The following is a 19706-nucleotide window of genomic DNA, read 5'->3' on the forward strand; positions in this document are numbered from 1 at the left end:
ACAACACGATGGGGGGTGTCCTCAGTGTGAAGACAGGACTTCGTCTCCACAGTGACTGTGCGGTGATCACTGCTACCACTGCTGTCATGGACAGATGTATCTGCGACAGGTAGATTGGTGAGGACAAGGTCAAGTAAAAAGAAACAAAGACTTACATCTATATAGCGCCTTTCACGACCACCGGACGTCTCAAAGTGCTTTACAGCCAATGAAGTGCTTTTTGGAGTGTAGTCACTGTTGTAATGTGGGAAACGCGGCAGCCAATTTGCACACAGCAAGCTCCCACAAACAGCAGTGTGATAATGACAGGGTAATCTGTTTTTGTGATGTTGATTGAGGGATAAACATTGGCCAGGACACCGGGGATAACTCCCCTGCTCCTCTTCAAAATAGTGCCATGGGATCTTTTACATCCACCTGAGAGAGCAGACGGGGCCTCGGTTTAACGTCTCATCCGAAAGACGGCACCTCCGACAGTGCAGCACTCCCTCAGCGCTGCACTGGAGTCTCAGCCTAGATTTTTGTGCTCCAGTGGGACTTGAACCCACAACCATCTGACTCAGAGGCGAGAGTGCTACCCACTGAGCCACAGCTGACACTTTGTAGGCTTTTCCATCGTGTTAGTTCTCTCCCGACCTGCCGCAGGCCCAGTCTGAATTATAAAATCATAGATGGTTGCAGTACATGTCAGCTCTCTGCAAGATAACTTTAGCTAGTCCCACCCCCCCGCCCTTTGCCCAGCTATGTCCTTCAGGACTCAGCCAGCTCGGTCAGTAGTGGTGCTACCGAGCCACTCTTGGTGATGGACATTGAAGTCCCCCACCCAGAGTACATTCTGTGCCCTTGCTACTCAGTGCTTCTTCCAAGTGGTGTTCAACATGGAGGAGTGCTGATTCATCAGCTGAGGGAGGGCGATAGGTGGTAATCAGCAGGAGGTTTCCTTGCCCATGTTTGACCTGAAGCCATGAGACTTCATGGGGTCCGGAGCCGATGTTGAGGACTCCCAGGGCCACTGTACCACCAGCTCGGGTGGGTCTGTCCTGCCGGTGGGTCAGAACATACCCAGGGATAGTGATGGAGGAGTCTGGGACATTGGCCGAAAGGTAGGATTCTGTGAGTGTGACTATGTCAGGCTGTTGCTTGACTTGTCTGTGGGACAGCTCTCCCGATTTTGGCACAAGTGCCCAGATGTTGGTGAGGAGGATGTTGCAGGATCGACTGGGCTGGGCGTGCCATTTTCGTGTCCGAAGCCGGTGCCAAGGTCGATGCCGGGTAATCCGTCCGCTTTTATTCTTATTGTTGTTTTTCGTAGCTGTTTGGTACAACTGAGTGGCTCGCTGGGCCATTTCAGAGGGCAGTTAAGAGTCAACCACATTGCTGAGAGTCTGGAGTCACATATAGGCCAGACCGGGTAAGGACGGCAGGTTTCCTTCCCGAAAGGGACATTAGTGAGCCAGTTATATTTTTACAACAGTCCAGTAGTTTCATGGTCACCATTACTCTCTCTCTCTCCCTCTCTCTCCCCCCAACCCCACTTTCCTCTCACGCTCACTCTCCCTCCCTACTCCCTCTCTCTCCCTCAGCGAGGAGGGCATGATGAGTGGAGACGGCGGTTGAAATCACCGAGGATGAGAAGTCGCTCGGTGCAGAGGCTGAGGAAGGAAAGCAGTGAGGATCTAGAAGGTATAGTTCGGCAGGGAGGCTCCAGAAAGAGGCAAAGTGTTATCGCCCGTGAGCCAAGTTTCAGTCAAGACCATGATGTCAATGCAAAGATCCGCAGTAAGCTCATGGATGGCAAGAGACTTGTTCACCAGTTCTAGCTGCTCCTTGCCTTACACCTGAAAGTCCGGCCCCTCCCCCACATCCTCGTGATTTGCAGAGAAACCTGAGACAGGGCGGACAGAAGGCGAAGCTCCTTTACTGAGGGGGAGCGGCACTTTGTGTGCTGAGCGGCTGTTCGATGTGTATTACTCTGAAACGGAATGAGGAAGTTGTTTTCAAAACCCTCCCTGGCGTCGCCCCTCCCTATCTCTGTAACCTCCCCCAGCCCCACAACCCACCCTGGGGTGTCTGCGAACCTCTAATTCTGCCCTCTTGAGCAGCCCTGATTGTAATCGCTTAACCATCGGTGGCTGTGCCTTCTGTTGCGTGGACCCCCAGCTCTGGAACATAAGAACATAAGAAATAGGAACAGGAGTAGACCATTTAGCCCCTTGAGCCTGCTCCGCCATTCAATAAGATCATGGCTGATCTGATCTTGGCCTCAACTCCAATTTCCTGCCTGCTCCCCATAACCCTTGAGCTCCATCCCTAAACCTCTCCACCTTCAATACACTCCTTAAAACCTACCTCTTTGACCAAGCTTTTGGTCACCTGCCCTAATTTCTCCTTATGCGGTTCGGTGTCAATTTTTTAAAATCCCATAATACCCGTGTGAAGCGCCTTGGGGCGATTCACTGCATTAAAGGCGCTATATAAATACAAGTTGTTGTTGTGAAGAAGGAATGGTCAATAAAATGACTGCCAGTACTCACCACAGAGATCTCTGTGATCGCGGAAACATCGCCCAGGTTACCTATCATCTCATCGTAGTGGTTTCTGTTGCCAGGCTAAAGAGCAGGAGAGAAGCAAGGTTATCTCCCAAGTGCATGCCTGATCCACTCATGTTTAAATCAAAGGCCAATCTCCTGCTCGGACCTTTAGCTGATGGGTTGGGCGGGGGGTGGAGGAAATGGGATCTCCAATGGGGTCAGGTTGACTCCAAGGTGAAATGCCTGGTGAAGGAAGTTGAGGGTTGCTCTGATGCCCTTCCCCCGGTGGTCATCTCTGGAACAGCAGCAGCACCGCAGTGGGGCATATGAAGCCTGTTCGCCCTCTCACCCCCAGATGGCAGTAGAGGAGCACCACCATTGTTGGACTGCCTGCCAACAGTAAGTAAGTGCACACACCAAGACTGGCCTCTGGGCAAGGTGATTGGAAGAGGCCATGGGGATGTGCCATGTTTAACCTGATGTGTCAAGTGATACATTTTGGAAGGAAGAATGAGGAGAAGCAACATAGAATAAATGCTCCAATTTTAATGGGGATGCAGGAACAAAAAGACCCGGGGGTTCACATACACAAATCTTTGAAGGTGGCAAGACAAGTTGATCAGGCTGTTAAAAAAATACACGGGATCCTTGGCTTTATTAATAGAGGCACAGAGTACAAAAGCAAGGAGGTTGTTGTAAACCAGAATGTGACAGGAAGGGACAGAGCATATACACATAAGACAAAATTAAAAGCTCTATATCTGAACACACGCAGCATTCGTATCAAGATAGATGAGCACAAATAGATATAAATGGGTACGATCTGATTGCCGTTACAGAGACGAGGTTGCAAAGTGACCAAGGCTGGGAACTGAATATTATGGGGTATTTGACAATTCGGAAGGATAGACAGAAAGGAAAAGGAGGTGGGGCAGCTCTGTTAATAAAGGATGAGATCAGTGTAGACGTCAGAAATGATATTGGCTCAGAGGATCAAGATGTAGAATGAGTTTTGGTTGGAGACAATAAATAATAATGGAAAGAAGTCACTGGTGGGAATGGTCTACAGACCCCTAAACTGTAGGACAGCATAAATCAAGAAATAATGGAAGTTTGTAAGAAAGGTACGGCAATAATCATGGGTGATTTTAATCTTCATATTGATTGGGCAAATCAAATTGGCAAAGGTAGACTTGAGGAAGAGTTCATAGAGTATATGCGGGATGGTTTCTTAGAACAATACATTGTGGAACCAACCAGGGAGCAGAGTATTTTAGTTCTGGTAATGTGTAACAAGTCTGGATTAATGAATGATCTCATAGTGAAGGATCCTCTTGGGAAGAGTGATCATAGCATGGTTGAATTTCAAATTCAGTTTGAAGGTGAGAAATCGAGGTCTCAAACTAGTGTCCTGAACTTAAATAAAGATATGAAGGCAGAGTTGGTTAAAGTGGACTGGGAAAATATATTAAAAGGTAAGACTGTAGAAAAGCAGTGGCAAACATTTAAGGAGATATTTCATAACTCTCAGCAAAGATATATTCCATTGAGAAAGAAAGACTCTAAGAGAAGGATGAACCATCCGTGGCTAACTAGGGAAGTTAAGGATGGTATCAAATTGAAAACAAAGGCATACAATGTTGTGAAGAACAATAGAAGGCCAGAGGATTGGGAAATTTTTAGAAACCAGCAAAGGACGACTAAAAAAATGATAAAAAGAGAAAAGATAGATTATGAGAGTAAACTAGCAAGAAATATAAAAACAGACAGTAAGATCTTCTACAAGTATATAAAAAGGAAGTGAGTAGCTAAAGTAAATGTTGGTCCCTTAGAGGATGAGACTGGGGAATTAATAATGGGGAACGGAAATGGCGGAGACTTTGAACAAATATTTTGTATCCATCTTCATGGTAGAAGACAGTAAAAGCATCTCAATAATTGATAATCAAGGGGCTATTGGAGGGTGGGAGAGACTTAATACAATCACTATCACTAGAGAAAAAGTACGAGGCAAACGAATGGGACTAAAGGTGGACAAGCCACTGGATCTGATGGCCTGCATCATAGGGTCTTAAAAGAGGTGGCTGCAGAGATAGTGGATGCATTGGTTGTAATCCACCAAAATTCCCTGGATTCTGGAGAGGTCTCAATGAACTGCAAAACCACAAATGTATTGCCCCTATTTAAGAAAGGAGTGAGACAGAAAGCAGGAACCTATAGACCAGTTAGCCTAACATCTGTCATTGGGAAAATGCTGGAGTCCATCATTAAGGAATCAGTAGCAGGACATTTAGAAAATCATAATGCAGTCAAGCAGAGTCAGCATGGTTTTATGAAAGGGAAATCATGTTTTACAAATTTGCTGGAGTTCTTTGAGGATGTAATGAGCAGGGTGGATAAGGGATGTGGTATATTTGGATTTCCAAAAGGCATTCGATAAGGTGCCACATAAAAGGTTAGTGCACAAGATAAAAGCTCACAGGGTTGGGGGTAATATATTAGTGTGGATAGAGGATTGGCTAACTAACAGAAAACAGAGTCGGGATAAACAGGTCACTTTCAGGTTGGCAAACAGTGACTAGTGGGGTGCCGCAGGGATTGATGCTGTGTCCTCAACTATTTACAATCTATATTAATGACTTGGATGAAGGGACCGAGTGTAATGTAGCCAAATTTGCTGTTGCTACAAAGATAGGTGGGAAAGCAATGTGTGTGGAGGACACAAAGAATCTACAAAGCAATATAGATGGGCTCAGTGAGTGGGCAAAAATTTGGCAGATGGGAGTATAATGTGGGGAATGTGAGGTTATCCACTTTGGTAGGAAAAATAAAAAAGCAAATTATTATTTAAATGGGGAGAGATTACAAAATGCTGTGGTACAGAGGGATCTGGGGGTCCTTGTATATGAAACACAAAAAGTTAGTATGCAGGTATAGCAAGTATTCAGGAAGGCAAATGGAATGATGGCCTTTATTGCAAGGGGGATAGAGTATAAAAGCAGAGAAGTCCTGCTACAACTGTACAGGGTATTGGTGAGGCCACACCTGGAGTACTGCATACAGTTTTGGTCTCCGTATTTAAGGAAGGATATACTTGCATTGGAGACTGGTCAGAGAAGGTTCACTAGGTTGATTTCTGAGATGAAAGGGTTGTCATATGAAGAGAGATTGAGTAGGTTGGGCCTATACTCATTGGAGTTTAGAAGAATGAGAGGTGATCTTATTGAAACTTATAAGATTCTGAGGGGGCTCGACAAGGTGGATGCAGAGAGGATGTTTCCCCTCGAGGGAATCTAGAACTAGAGGGAATCGTTTCAGAATAAGGGGTCGCCCATTTAAAATGGAAATAAGGAATTTCTTGTCCTAGATGAATGGCGGAACAAGCTCGAGGAGCCAATTGGCCTACTCCTGCTCCTAGTTCTTATGTTCTTAAACCTTTATAAATGATTGGCTAGGCCTCTGCTGGAGTATTGTGTCCAATTCTGCGCACCGCACTCTAGGAAGAATGTCAAGGCCTCGGAGAGGGTGCAGAGGAGATTTCTGAGAATGGTGCCAGGGATGAGGAACTTCAGTTACATGGAGAGACTGGAGAAGCTGGGGTTGTTCTCCTTAGAGCAGAGAAGGTTAAGGAGAGGTTTAATAGAGGTGTTTAAAATCACGAAGAGTTTTGATGGAGTAAATAAGGAGAAACTGTTTTTACTGGTGAAAGGGTCGGTAACCAGAGGATACAGATTTAAAGTGATTGGCTAAAAAACACAGAGAGGAAATGAGGAAGAATTTTCTTTACACTGCAAGTCGCACTGGAATGCATTGCCGGAAAAGGCGGTGGAAGCAGATTGAATAGTGACTTTCAAAAGGGAGTTGGATAAATGGGGAAGCTCTTTCAAAGAGCAGGCGTAAGCACGATGGGCTGAATGGCCTCCTTCTGTGCCGTATCATGCTATGAAAATGAATCGATGTCTTCAGGGGAGGGGGGTGAGGGAAAGATAAATAAACCTGAACACCTCTCAGAAAAATTCACAGCTGATTGATAGCTCCCTCCCCGAGCACTCGAGGTAATGCGTTTCACGGGCTACGAAGTCTCTGTAATGAGAGGCGGGAGGGAGGATCTCTTTCAAAACATTGGCCAAAGGTGCTGAGTGTTGAAAGGGTTAATGATGGCAGGCAAGGTAGGTAAGGCAGGCCCAACTTACGCTCCACTTGTGCGAATCCCAGCCATTGAACCAGCCGGTGAAAGTCAGGGGCTCGGACCCTTGGTTTACCCTGATGATAGGTGTGTCCAGGTCCCGTCCAGCTGGGTGGGATTGGAGGTACTCTGTCGCCGACTTAATGGTCTCCTTCTTCTCATAATCGTTGGCCGATCGGCCCACCCACGTAAACACCTGTGGGGACAAAGAAACATGAGCAATGGTAAGATCTAAACCTTCCCTCCTTAGCCTACCAGCCATTGGGGAGGTGGCGGGCGTCAAGGCAACACAGACTCAAGCGTGGGATCTTTATAAGCTAGCAATGAGGAGGGCACCTTTCATCACAAGCCCCAAGGTTAGAGGCAGTTCACCAAATTGATCCCTGAGAAGAGAGGAGAGGTTGAGGAGAGATTGAGTAGATTGGGCGTATACTCTCTGTTTAGAAGAATGAGAGGTGATCTCATTGAAACATATACAATTCTTTAAAGGGCTTGACAGGGTCGATGCTGAGAGGCTATTTCCCCTGGCTGGGGGAGTCTAGAACTAGGGGCTATAGTCAATGTTGCCAGTAGTTTTCTTTGGGTGCGTGGCCCCTTTAAGGTGCTGCCCGGAACCAGCAGAGAGTAACTGCAAAGCTTAGAGGGAAAGTTGGTCACAGTCCAAGATTAAGGGGTTGGCCATTTAGGACTGAGATGAGGAGGAATTTCTTCACTCAGAGGGTGGTGAATCTTTGGAATTCTCTGCCCCAGAGGACTGTGGAGGCTCAGTCTTGAATATACTCAGTTGAATATACTCAGTTGAGTATATTCAAGACTGAGTTCAGCCATGATCTAACCAAACTGGAAGCAATACGGTGGAGGAGGATTTCCTGGAGTGCATAAGGGATGGTTTTTTAGACCAATATGTTGAGGAACCAACTAGGGGGGAGGCCATCTTAGACTGGGTGTTATGTAATGAGAGAGGATTAATTAGCAATCTCGTTGTGCGAGGCCCCTTGGGGAAGAGTGACCATAATATGGTGGAATTCTGCATTAGGATGGAGAATGAAACAGTTAATCCAGAGACCATGGTCCAGAACTTAAAGAAGGCTAACTTTGAAGGTATGAGGCGTGAACTGGCTGGGATGGATTGGCAAATGATACTTAAGGGGTTGACTGTGGATGGGCAATGGCAGACATTTAGAGACCGCATGGATGAACTACAACAATTGTACATTCCTGTCTGGCATAAAAATAAAAAAGGGAAGGTGGCTCAACCGTGGCTATCAAGGGAAATCAGGGATAGTATTAAAGCCAAGGAAGTGGCATACAAATTGGCCAGAAATAGCAGCGAACCTGGGGACTGGGAGAAATTTAGAACTCAGCAGAGGAGGACAAAGGGTTTGATTAGGGCAGGGAAAATGGAGTATGAGAAGAAGCTTGCAGGAACATTAAGACGGATTGCAAAAGTTTCTATAGATATGTAAAGAGAAAAAGGTTAGTAAAGACAAATGTAGGTCCCCTGCAGTCAGAATCAGGGGAAGTCATAACGGGGAACAAAGAAATGGCGGACCAATTGAACAAGTACTTTGGTTCGGTATTCACGAAGGAGGACACAAACAACCTTCCGGTTATAAAAGGGGTCGGGGGGTCTAGTAAGGAGGAGGAACTGAGGGAAATCCTTATTAGCCGGGAAATTGTGTTGGGGAAATTGATGGGATTGAAGGCCGATAAATCCCCAGGGCCTGATGGACTGCATCCCAGAGTACTTAAGGAGGTGGCCTTGGAAATAGTGGATGCATTGACAGTCATTTTCCAACATTCCATTGACTCTGGATCAGTTCCTATAGAGTGGAGGGTAGCCAATGTAACCCCACTTTTTAAAAAAGGAGGGAGAGAGAAAACAGGGAATTATAGACCGGTCAGCCTGGATGTCATAGCAGTGCATTTGGAAAGAGGTGACATGATAGGTCCAAGTCAGCATGGATTTGTGAAAGGGAAATCATGCTTGACAAATCTTCTGGAATTTTTTGAGGATGTTTTCAGTAGAGTGGACAAGGGAGAACCAGTTGATGTAGTATATTTGGACTTTCAGAAGGCGTTCGACAAGGTCCCACACAAGAGATTGATGTGCAAAGTTAGAGCACATGGGATTGGGGGGTAGTGTGCTGACATGGATTGAGAACTGGTTGTCAGACAGGAAGCTAAGAGTAGGAGTAAATGGGTACTTTTCAGAATGGCAGGCAGTGACTAGTGGGGTACCGCAAGGTTCTGTGCTGGGGCCCCAGCTGTTTACACTGTACATTAATGATTTAGATGAGGGGATTAAATGTAGTATCTCCAAATTTACGGATGACACTAAGTTGGGTGGCAGTGTGAGCTGCGAGGAGGATGCTGTGAGGCTGCAGAGCGACTTGGATAGGTTAGGTGAGTGGGAAAATGCATGGCAGATGAAGTATAATGTGGATAAATGTGAGTTTATCCACTTTGGTGGTAAAAACAGAGAGACAGACTATTATCTGCATGGTGACAGATTAGGAAAAGGGGAGGTGCAAAGAGACCTGGGTGTCATGGTACATCAGTCATTGAAGGTTGGCATGCAGGTGCAGCAGGCGGTTAAGAAAGCAAATGGCATGTTGGCCTTCATAGCAAGGGGATTTGAGTACAGGGGCAGGGAGGTGTTGCTACAGTAGTACAGGGCATTGGTGAGGCCACACCTGGAGTATTGTGTACAGTTTTGGTCTCCTAACCTGAGGAAGGACATTCTTGCTATTGAGGGAGTGCAGCGAAGGTTCACCAGACTGATTCCCGGGATGGCGGGACTGACCTATCAAGAAAGACTGGATCAACTGGGCTTGTATTCACTGGAGTTCAGAAGAATGAGAGGGGACCTCATAGAAACATTTAAAATTCTGACGGGGTTAGACAGGTTAGATGCAGGAAGAATGTTCCCAATGTTGGGGAAGTCCAGAACCAGAGGTCACAGTCTAAGGATAAGGGGTAAGCCATTTAGGACCGAGATGCGGAGGAACTTCTTCACCCAGAGAGTGGTGAACCTGTGGAATTCTCTACCACAGAAAGTTATTGAGGCCAATTCACTAAATATATTCAAAAAGGAGTTAGATGAGGTCCTTACTACTAGGGGGATCAAGGGGTATGGCGAGAAAGCAGGAATGGGGTACTGAAGTTGAATGTTCAGCCATGAACTCATTGAATGGCGGTGCAGGCTAGAAGGGCCGAATGGCCTACTCCTGCACCTATTTTCTATATTTCTATGAATGGCGGAGCAGGCTCGAGGGGTTGTATGGCCTACTCCTGCTCCTAATTCTGATGTTCTTACGCACTGGTGCTGTAAAAAGCCATTGGCAGGGGGGCACGAGCGCAAAATCTCCAGCAAAGAGAAGACTGAGGGGTGACCTGATAGAGGGCTTCAAGATTATGAAAGGCTTTGATAGGGTAGACGAAGTGATGGTGTTCCCACTTGTGAGTGAGACCAGAACTAAGTGCCATAAATATAAAATAGTCACCAATAAATCCAATCGGGAATTCAGCAGAATCCTCTTCACCCAGAGAGTGGTGAGAATGTGGAATTCGTTACCACAGGGAATGGTTGAGACGAATACCATAGATGCATTTAAAGAGAAGCTAGATGTGTACATGAGGGAGAAAGGAATCGAAGGATGTGCTGATCGGGTAGGAGGAGACTGGTGTGGAGAATAAACACCGGCACGGACCTGTTAGGCCGAATTGTAACAGTTCAAGCCACGGGTGTGATGAACACTTCTGAGAAGTGCAATAATGAAGACAAATAGGTAAATGCGGGTCTTTCTATCATCACCTTAATTTCAACCTGCAGAAACTGATGGAGGTGCACTGTTTTATGACTAAGTGCCAGTTTATTCTTTCATTGTATGACATTCGCTGGGCTGTAAATTCGAGGAAAAACCCCAGATTAAAAAAGTGTCTGAAACCCAAAATAAAGGGTCCGACAAGGGTTTTGCTGTGTAAATACACCCCCTAGTGTGGAGCTAAGCCACACAGATCAGGAGGGACTCAGATTTAATGCTTGTTCTGTGGTACCAACAACACGACTGATGTCAGCCAGAGTGACGGTAAGGTGCTACAGTTATCCCTTGTGTAGGGAGGGGATCAGTCAGTCAGCTCATGACCACTACACCTCTTCTTCATGCATATCTGGTTCAGACAACAACAACAGTAACTTTTATTTATATAGCGCCTTTAACGTAGTGAAACGTCCCAGAGTGTTTCACAGTATTATGAGATAAAAATTTGACACAAAGCAACCTAAGTAGAAATTAGCGCAGCTGGCCAAAATCTTGGTCCAAGAGGTAGGTTTTAAGGAGCATCTTAAAGAAGGAAAGAGAGGTAGAGAGGCGGAGAGGTTTAGGGAGGGAGTTCCAGAGCTTGGGGCCTCGGCAACAGAAGGCACGGACACCGATGGTTGAGTGATTATAATCAGGGATGCTCAGGAGGGCAGAATTAGAGGAGCGCAGACATCTCGGGGGGGTTGTGGGGTTGGAGGAGATTACAGAGATAGGGAGGGGCGAGGCCATGGAGGGATTTTAAAACAAGGCTGAGAATTTTGAAATCGACATGTTGCTTAACTGGGAGCCAATGTAGGTCAGCGAGTACAGAGGTGATGGGTGAACGGGACTTGGTGCGAGTTCGGACACGGGCAGCCGAGTTTTGGATCACTTCTAGTTTACGTCGGGTAGAACGTGGTTGAGGGTTGGTTAAGGAGCCCACCGTGTCGGCGCAGGGGCTGGGACACGATCCACGTGTGGTGGGACAGAGTGCTGGCATGAATCATTGCCATCAAGAGAAGAGGGAAGAAAATGGAGAAGCTGGGCCGGTGGGTAGGGGAAAGCATTAAATGCACCTCCTAGTCCTGTGAGTCTTGGGAGTGTGGGCAACAAGGGAGGCCGAGTTCGGCAACCCTCCCTACAAAGAACAGGCCATTTGCTGAGGCTCTGTGGGACTGAGCTGCTCAGTAATGGTGGGGCAGATGTTGATGACCAACTCTGAACTCGCTCGTACCTCTTCCCACGTATCCAGCAACATGACATCATCCTCATCAAGGTCCTCTTGCGAGAAGTCATACATTTCTGTCATGATGAATCGCCCAGTCTGATTGGAGCATTCAAAGAGGCGAGGCTCATACTCAATTTCTTCTTCCTGAAATCTGAAGTTCACATAAAGCATCGTCAGTTACCAACACAGTGAGATTGAGAGAGAGAGAGACATCACTGAAAAACAGAGTGAGATTGAGAGAGAGACATCACTGAAAAACAGAGTGAGATTGAGAGAGAGAGACATCACTGAAAAACAGAGTGAGATTGAGAGGGAGAGAGAGAGACATCGCTGAAAAACAGAGTGAGATTGAGAGGGAGAGAGTTGTAATGTAGGCACCTATGAGTATGCTCACCGGAGGGACTGGAGTGCATCATCACCCCTGGCAACCAAATTTTAATTTGATCCATTAACGTCAGAAGTTTAATTGGTTTATTTTGTCGGTTTTAGAGCCCCCCCTTTAATCAGGGGGCACTTGATCTACAGTTCAACTTTAAAATAGTTGTAGAGCTGTTGCATTGTGAGTGGCTTAGCCAGTCACATGACGTTCACAAGACTCAATAAAACCCCAGTCAGCTGGGTCTGGGTCATCCACGATGAGGCAGGTGGTTGTGAGCCTGGTGGATGAACTGGTGATTGTTAAACCTTTGTTAGTAATAGCAACGTGTTGCTATGAAATCTTAAGCAAGAACCCTTGAAGCAAGAGTCATCACTGAAAAACACAGAGTGAAGTTTAGAGAGAGAGAGTCATCATTGACCAACAGAGAGTGAGGTCCTGGGTCATGTGATCAACACAGAGTGAGGTTCAGGGTCATGTGACCAACACACAGTGAGGTTCAGCGAGCCAGTGAGACATCACAAAATACATTCCCTACGGTCACTAGGTTGGCATGGGGATGTAATAGGTGGGGTTTGACACTGGATTTTACAATTATCGACAGTGATTCCCGAAGCTCGATACTGGCAGGTGGTCCTTACCGTTTGTCATTCGCATAAGGTGCTCTCCCTCCCAGAGCTGCCCAGAAGTCTGCGGGCTCCTGACCCTCCAGAATGGTCTGCTTCTCACGCTTGGACAGGTTGTTGGCCACAGACCTCGCCATCTCACGCTCGTCCCCACTGCAGCCCTGGGGTTTGGAACAAACACTCACTTTCAATCCTTTAAACAAAGCATCCACATCTTCCTACTGCATCCTCCATCAACGTGAGCTCATCCCAAACTCTGCTGCCCATATCCTAACTCACGCCAAGTCCCGCTCACCCATCCCCTGTGCTCGCTGACCCACATTGACTCCCGGTCCAATACCACCTCGATTTTTAAATTCTCAATTCTTGTTTTCAAATCCCTCCACAGCCTTGCCCCTCCCTACCTCTGTGGCCTCCTCGAGCCCTACAACCCTCCGAGATATCTGCACTCCCCCCATTAGTGGCCTCTTGCGCATCCCTCATTTTCATCACTCCACGATTGGTGGCCGTGCCTTCACCTGCCAAGGCCCCAAGCTCTGGAATTAACTTCCCTAAACCGCTCCGCCCTCCACCTCTCTCTCCTCCTTTAAGAAGTTCCTTAAAACCTACCTTTTTTTTAATCAAATTTGACCAAATTTTTAGTCATCTGCCCTAATATTGCCTTCTGTGGCTCGGTGTCAAATTTTAATTGCTCCTGTGAAGTGCCTTGGGACGTTTCACTACGTTAAAGGCGCTATATAAATACAAGTTGTTGTTGCTCTCATTCCTTTTGGTGTCAGGGATCATGGGACTGGGAGGTGTTGTCAATGTGAGCTTAGGAAGTTTGTACACTGTTAATAGAAATATAGAAACATAGAAAATAGGTGCAGGAGTAGGCCATTCGGCCCTTCGAACCTGCACCACCATTCAATGAGTTCAGTACCCCATTCCTGCTTTCTCGCCATACCCCTTGATCCCCCTAGTAGTAAGGACGACATCTAACTCCTTTTTGAATATATTTAGTGAATTGGCCTCAACAACTTTCTGTGGTAGAGAATTCCACAGGTTCACCACTCTCTGGGTGAAGAAGTTTCTCCTCATCTCGGTCCTAAATGGCTTACCCCTTATCCTTAGACTGTGACCCCTGGTTCTGGACTTCCCCAACATTGGGAACATTCTTCCTGCATCTAACCTGTCTAAACCTGACAGAATTTTAAACGTTTCTATGAGGTCCCCTCTCATTCTTCTGAACTCCAGTGAATACAAGCCCAGTTGATCCAGTCTTTCTTGATATGTCAGTTCCGCCATCCCGGGAATCAGCCTGGTGAACCTTCGCTGCACTCCCTCAATAGCAAGAATGTCCTTCCTCAAGTTAGGAGACCAAAACTGTACACAATACTCCAGATGTGGCCTCACCAAGGCCCTGTACAACTGTAGTAACACCTCCCAGGCCCTGTACTCAAATCCTCTCGCTATGAAGGCCAACATGCCATTTGCTTTCTTAACCGCCTGCTGTACCTGCATGCCAATGACTGATGGACCATGACACCCAGGTCTCGTTGCACCTCTCCTTTTCCTAATCTGTCACCATTCAGATAATAGTCTGTCTCTCTGTTTTTACCACCAAAGTGGATAAACTCACATTTATCCACATTATACTTCATCTGCCATGCATTTGCCCACTCACCTAACCTATCCAAGTCACTCTGCAGCCTCATAGCATCCTCCTCGCAGCTCACACTGCCACCCAACTTAGTGTCATCCGCAAATTTGGAGATACTACATTTAGTCCCCTCGTCTAAATCATTAATGTACAATGTAAACAGCAGGGGCCCCAGCACAGAACCTTGCGGTACCCCACTAGTCACTGCCTGCCATTCTGAAAAGTATCCATTTACTCCTACTCTTTGCTTCCTGTCTGCCAACCAGTTCTCAATCCATGTCAGCACACTACCCCCAGTCCCATGTGCTTTAACTTTGCACATTAATCTCTTGTGTGGGACCTTGTCGAAAGCCTTCTGAAAGTCCAAATACACCACATCAACTGGTTCTCCCTTGTCCACTCTACTGGAAACATCCTCAAAAAATTCCAGAAGATTTGTCAAGCATGATTTCCCTTTCACAAATCCATGCTGACTTGGACCTATCATGTCACCTCTTTCCAAATGCGCTGCTATGGCATCCTTAATAATTGATTCCATCATTTTAGCCACTACTGAGGTCAGGCTGACCGGTCTATAATTCCCTGTTTTCTCTCTCCCTCCTTTTTTAAAAAGTGGGGTTACATTGGCTACCCTCCACTCCATAGGAACTGATCCAGAGTCTATGGAATGTTGGAAAATGACTGTCAATGCATCCGCTATTTCCAAGGCCACCTCCTTAAGTACTCCGGGATGCAGTCCATCAGGCCCTGGGGATTTTTCGGCCTTCAATCCCATCAACTTCCCCAACACAATTTCCCGACTAATAAGGATTTCCCTCAGTTCCTCCTTCTTACTAGACCCTCTGATCCCTTTTATATCCGGAAGGTTAATTGTGTCCTCCTTCGTGAATACCGAACCAAAGTACTTATTCAATTGGTCTGCCATTTCTTTGTTCCCAGTTATGACTTCCCCTGATTCTGACTGCAGGGGACCTACGTTTGTCTTTACTAATCTTTTTCTCTTTACATATCTATAGAAGCTTTTGCAGTCCATCTTAATGTTCCCTGCAAGCTTCCTCTCGTACTCTATTTTCACTGCCCTAATCAAACCCTTTGTCCTCCTCTGCTGAGTTCTAAATTTCTCCCAGTCCCCGGGTTCGCTGCTATTTCTGGCCAATTTGTATGCCACTTCCTTGGCTTTAATACTATCCCTGATTTCCCTTGATAGCCACGGTTGAGCCACCTTCCCTTTTTTATTTTTACGGCAGACAGAGATGTACAATTGTTGTAGTTCATCCATGCGGTCTCTAAATGTTTGCCATTGCCCATCCACTGTCAACCCCTTAAGTATCATTCGCCAATCTATCCTAGCCAATTCACGCCTCATACCTTCAAAGTTACCCTTCTTTAAGTTCTGGACCATGGTCTCTGAATTAACTCTTTCATTCTCCATCCTAATGTAGAATTCCACCATATTATGGTCACTCTTCCCTAAGGGGCCTCGCACAACATGATTGCTAATTAATCCTCTCTCATTACACAACATCCAGTCTAAGATGGCCTCCCCCTAGTTGGTTCCTCGACATATTGGTCTAGAAAACCATCCCTTATGCACTCCAGGAAATCCTCCTCCACCGTATTGCTTCCAGTTTGGTTAGCCCAATCTATGTGCATATTAAAGTCACCCATGAAATCACTGTTCACTCCTACTTGCCGCAACATAGCCTTCTCCTCTTGTCCGCCTGCCAGCACTGGAGGTTACCCCAATGTTCCATCCTCAGCCCTCCTTCTACTGCTTGTCCAATGTTTTTTCCTCCGTAGGCTTCCAAACATAGGCCACAGCTCCATCAACCCACCACTCGAAACTCTACAAGTGTCGCCCCAATTCTTGCCTGACATCAAGTCGCAGATGAGCCAGAACTTCCTCCAAAGTTAGGCCCCACCTGGAGCACTGTGGCCAACTCTGGACACCACACGTTAGGGAGGATGTCAAGCCTTGGCGAGGGTACTGAGAACATTTCCTGCAATTATACCAGTTCACTCTTTTAAGTGAGTTGAACATTAGAAGGCTGGAAGCGTGGGTGAAATAATAAGTCATCAGACAGAGACTTTGCTGATAAGCATTGGGCTACAAAGGTCCTTTGTCCAAGTCCCTTCGCGATCTCAACTGTCCTCCTAGGCAGTAACTCCTCCAAGGACACATCTGCGAAAAACAAGGGCTCGGCCCTTTAACTGCCTCTGGGTGAAGGACTTGATTGACAGCTCAGTGAAGGGGAAGGCTTGGGGAGGTTTTCTTGTTAAAGCTGAAGTCCAGCTAACTGGACGAGGCAATGTGTTAGAATAACTATGGAATTCGACAAGACCAGTCCAGTCGTTCCCCTGGAGCTCGGATTCGATGACAGGGGGAATTCACGACACCAACACCTTGGCTGCCCATGCTTGCAAACATCGCACCACTACCACACCAACGCCGTGAATACGCGGTCTCCAGAGAATACAACCACTAGACCAGCAAAGACATGCCGATCCAGGCCGACTTGAATAATCTGCCACCAACCCGTCTCAAATCCAGAAGGCCATTCTGGACCGTTGCCGAAGCCCTTCAGCGATCTCCCCTCAGCCTCGATGACCGATGGCGAAATGCTCGGAAGAACTGCGACATACGGAATGGATTCCTTATAGAGGACCCCACAGTCCAACCTGAAGGATCAAACCTTCCTCGCAAACAGTGGACAACCATCACCCGCTTCAGAACCGGTCATGGTAGATGCTGCCACCTTGTCCACAGATGGAAGATTAAAGCAGCCCCATCATAGAAACATAGAAACACAGAAATTTACAGTGCAGAAGGAGGCCATTTTGGCCCATTGTGTCCGCACCGGCCGACAAAGAGCCGCATGGCCCTCGGTCAGCAGCCCTGAAGGTTACATATAAACCTAGGAACAATGAATAATGGTGGAAAGGTAAAGAGCACCCGGCCCAACCAGTCCGCCCCACACAACTGCGACACCCCTTGCACCGCAACATTTTATACTCCACCCCAGCCGGAGCCATGTGATCTCCGGGAGAGGCAAAAACCAGATAAAAACCCAGGCCAATTTTGGGAAGAAAAAATCTGGGAAAATTCCTCTCCGACCCATCCAGGCGATCGAAACTAGTCTAGATCACCCTGGCCGTATTCTATTCCCTGCAGTACTTACCATTGCATCTGCGCCAGCCAACAAGAGGTTATCCAGTCTAATCCCACTTACCAGCTCTAGGTCCATAACCCTGCAGGTTACGGCACTTCAAGTGACCATCCAACCATCTTTTAAATGTGGTAAGGGATGTGACTGTGGAGCTCCTAATCAGACCCTGGAGCACATCATCGAGCACTGCCCTCAGAGGGACTTCGCAAGATATCCACGCTGTTACACTGGAAGCTTTGGCCTGGATATCCGACTTAGATATTGACCTTTGATTTGCTCTGCTACTACCATACGAAAGAAGGTGGTGCATTCTCTGCCACATTGTAACGTAAGTGTCTCAAGTATATGTTCAATTATGAATAATAATAGTTATCATTGAATGCTTAATTCCTATGAACGCCACCAAATGCTGTTGAACCCTATTAGCTTGTGGAATAACTTAGAATAGAAGCACAGTACAGCACAGAAGGAGGCCATTCGGCCCATCGAGTCTGTGCCGGCTCCTTCGAAGAGCAATCCAGTTAGTCCCACTGCCCGCTCTTTCCCCGTATCCCTGCAATTTTGTTCTTCAAGTATTTATCCAATTCCCTTTTGAAGACTATTACTGAATCTGCTTCCACCGCCCTAAGTCAGAACATCCATTCCCTAACAGGTACGCAGCCTGTTCTCATCTGCCTACACTGAGGAGAAGAACATTAGAATTAGGAGCAGGAGTAGGCCATTTGGCCCCTTGGGCCTGCTCCGCCATTCAATGAGATCATGCCCGCTCCTCTATCTCAACTCCACTTCCCTGCCCGAGCCCCATATCACTTGATCCCCTTCCTATCCAAACCCTTGAATGCACCTTAACTCCGCATCTAAGTGATCCCCACACAACTCCCCCGTCCACTCCCTCACGGTTTGCTTACCTTCCCACACCACAGGTAGGTCGTCTGATTCGCCACCAGGACATAGACGTCGTTGGAGTTGAGGTGGGAGGCACGGGCGGGCAGCTCGGTGGCTTTGGTGTTCAGTTCATTGGTGCCGCGGACCTGGAAGAGTCTGGCAGGCAAATCGTCCATCTTCTTCCCGCCACGTCCCGTTCCCCCCTGCCGCCATCGGAAAAGGAAAAGAAAACGGCAATTAGTGCTGGTAACTTTGAGTTTGAGTAGCATGTTGGGCCCACCCGCGCCTTCCTTCCCCCCTCCCCAACCCTGCCTCGCCACCCCTCCCCCACCCCATCTCCCCCTCCTCACCCCCGCCACCCCACCCCGTCTCCCTAACCCTGCCTCCCCACCCCTCCCCCACCTCCCCACCCCATCTCCCCCTCCTCACCCCCGCCTCCCCATCCCGTCTCCCCAACCCTGCCTCGCCACCCCTCCCCCACCCCATCTCCCCCTCCTCACCCCCGCCACCCCACCCCGTCTCCCCAACCCTGCCTCCCCACCCTACCTCCCCACCCTGCCTCCCCACCCCTCCCCCACCTCCCCACCTCCCCACACCGCCTCCCCCTCCTCACCCCCGCATCCCCACCCCGTCTCCCTAACCCTGCCTCCCCACCCCTCCCCCACCTCCCCACCCCATCTCCCCCTCCTCACCCCCGCCTCCCCATCCCGTCTCCCCAACCCTGCCTCCCCACCCCTCCCCCACCTCCCCCTCCTCACCCCCGCCTCCCCATCCCGTCTCCCCAACCCTGCCTCCCCACCCTTCCCCCACCTCCCCACCCCACCTCCCCACCCTGCCTCCCCACCCTTCCCCACCTCCCCACCACACCTCCCCACCCTGCCTCCCCACCCCTCCCCCACCAGCTCCCCCTCCTCACCCCCACCTCCCCACCCCGTCTCCCCAACCCTGCCTCCCCACCCTTCCCCCACTCCTCACCCCCACCTCCCCCTCCCCACCCCACCTCCCCACCCTGCCTCCCACCTTCCCACCCCCCACCCTTCACCCCCGCTTCCCCTCCCCTGCCCCGCTTCTCCACCTCGCCCACCCCTACCTCCCCACCCCATCTCCCCCTCCTCACCCACGCCTCCCCACCCCGTCTCCCCAACCCTGCCTCCCCACCCTTCCCCCACCTCCCCACCACACCTCCCCACCCTGCCTCCCCACCCCTCCCCCACCACTTCCCCCTCCTCACCCCCGCCTCCCCACCCCGTCTCCCCAACCCT

At 48.3% G+C, this 19706-nt stretch overlaps 1 protein-coding gene across 7 annotated transcripts in view; it reads right to left on the bottom strand.

Moving 5' to 3' along the window:
* vill (villin-like) overlaps nt 1-19706 on the bottom strand; it is a 213885-nt gene that overhangs the window by 4578 nt on the left and 189601 nt on the right. For 6 of the 7 annotated variants that reach the window (XM_070881777.1, XM_070881774.1, XM_070881773.1 and 3 more), the window contains 5 exons: nt 18468-18647; nt 12766-12911; nt 11755-11899; nt 6725-6913; nt 2535-2609 (listed from right to left, as the gene is read on the bottom strand). In XM_070881777.1, the coding sequence (XP_070737878.1) occupies nt 2535-2609; nt 6725-6913; nt 11755-11899; nt 12766-12911; nt 18468-18647 (735 nt within the window). The remainder of the gene's footprint in view (nt 1-2534; nt 2610-6724; nt 6914-11754; nt 11900-12765; nt 12912-18467; nt 18648-19706) is intronic. The other variant, XM_070881779.1, reaches the window with a different exon arrangement.

This window comes from Pristiophorus japonicus, chromosome 5 (genome assembly GCF_044704955.1).
Source record: "Pristiophorus japonicus isolate sPriJap1 chromosome 5, sPriJap1.hap1, whole genome shotgun sequence".
Classification (NCBI taxonomy): Eukaryota; Metazoa; Chordata; class Chondrichthyes; family Pristiophoridae; genus Pristiophorus; species Pristiophorus japonicus.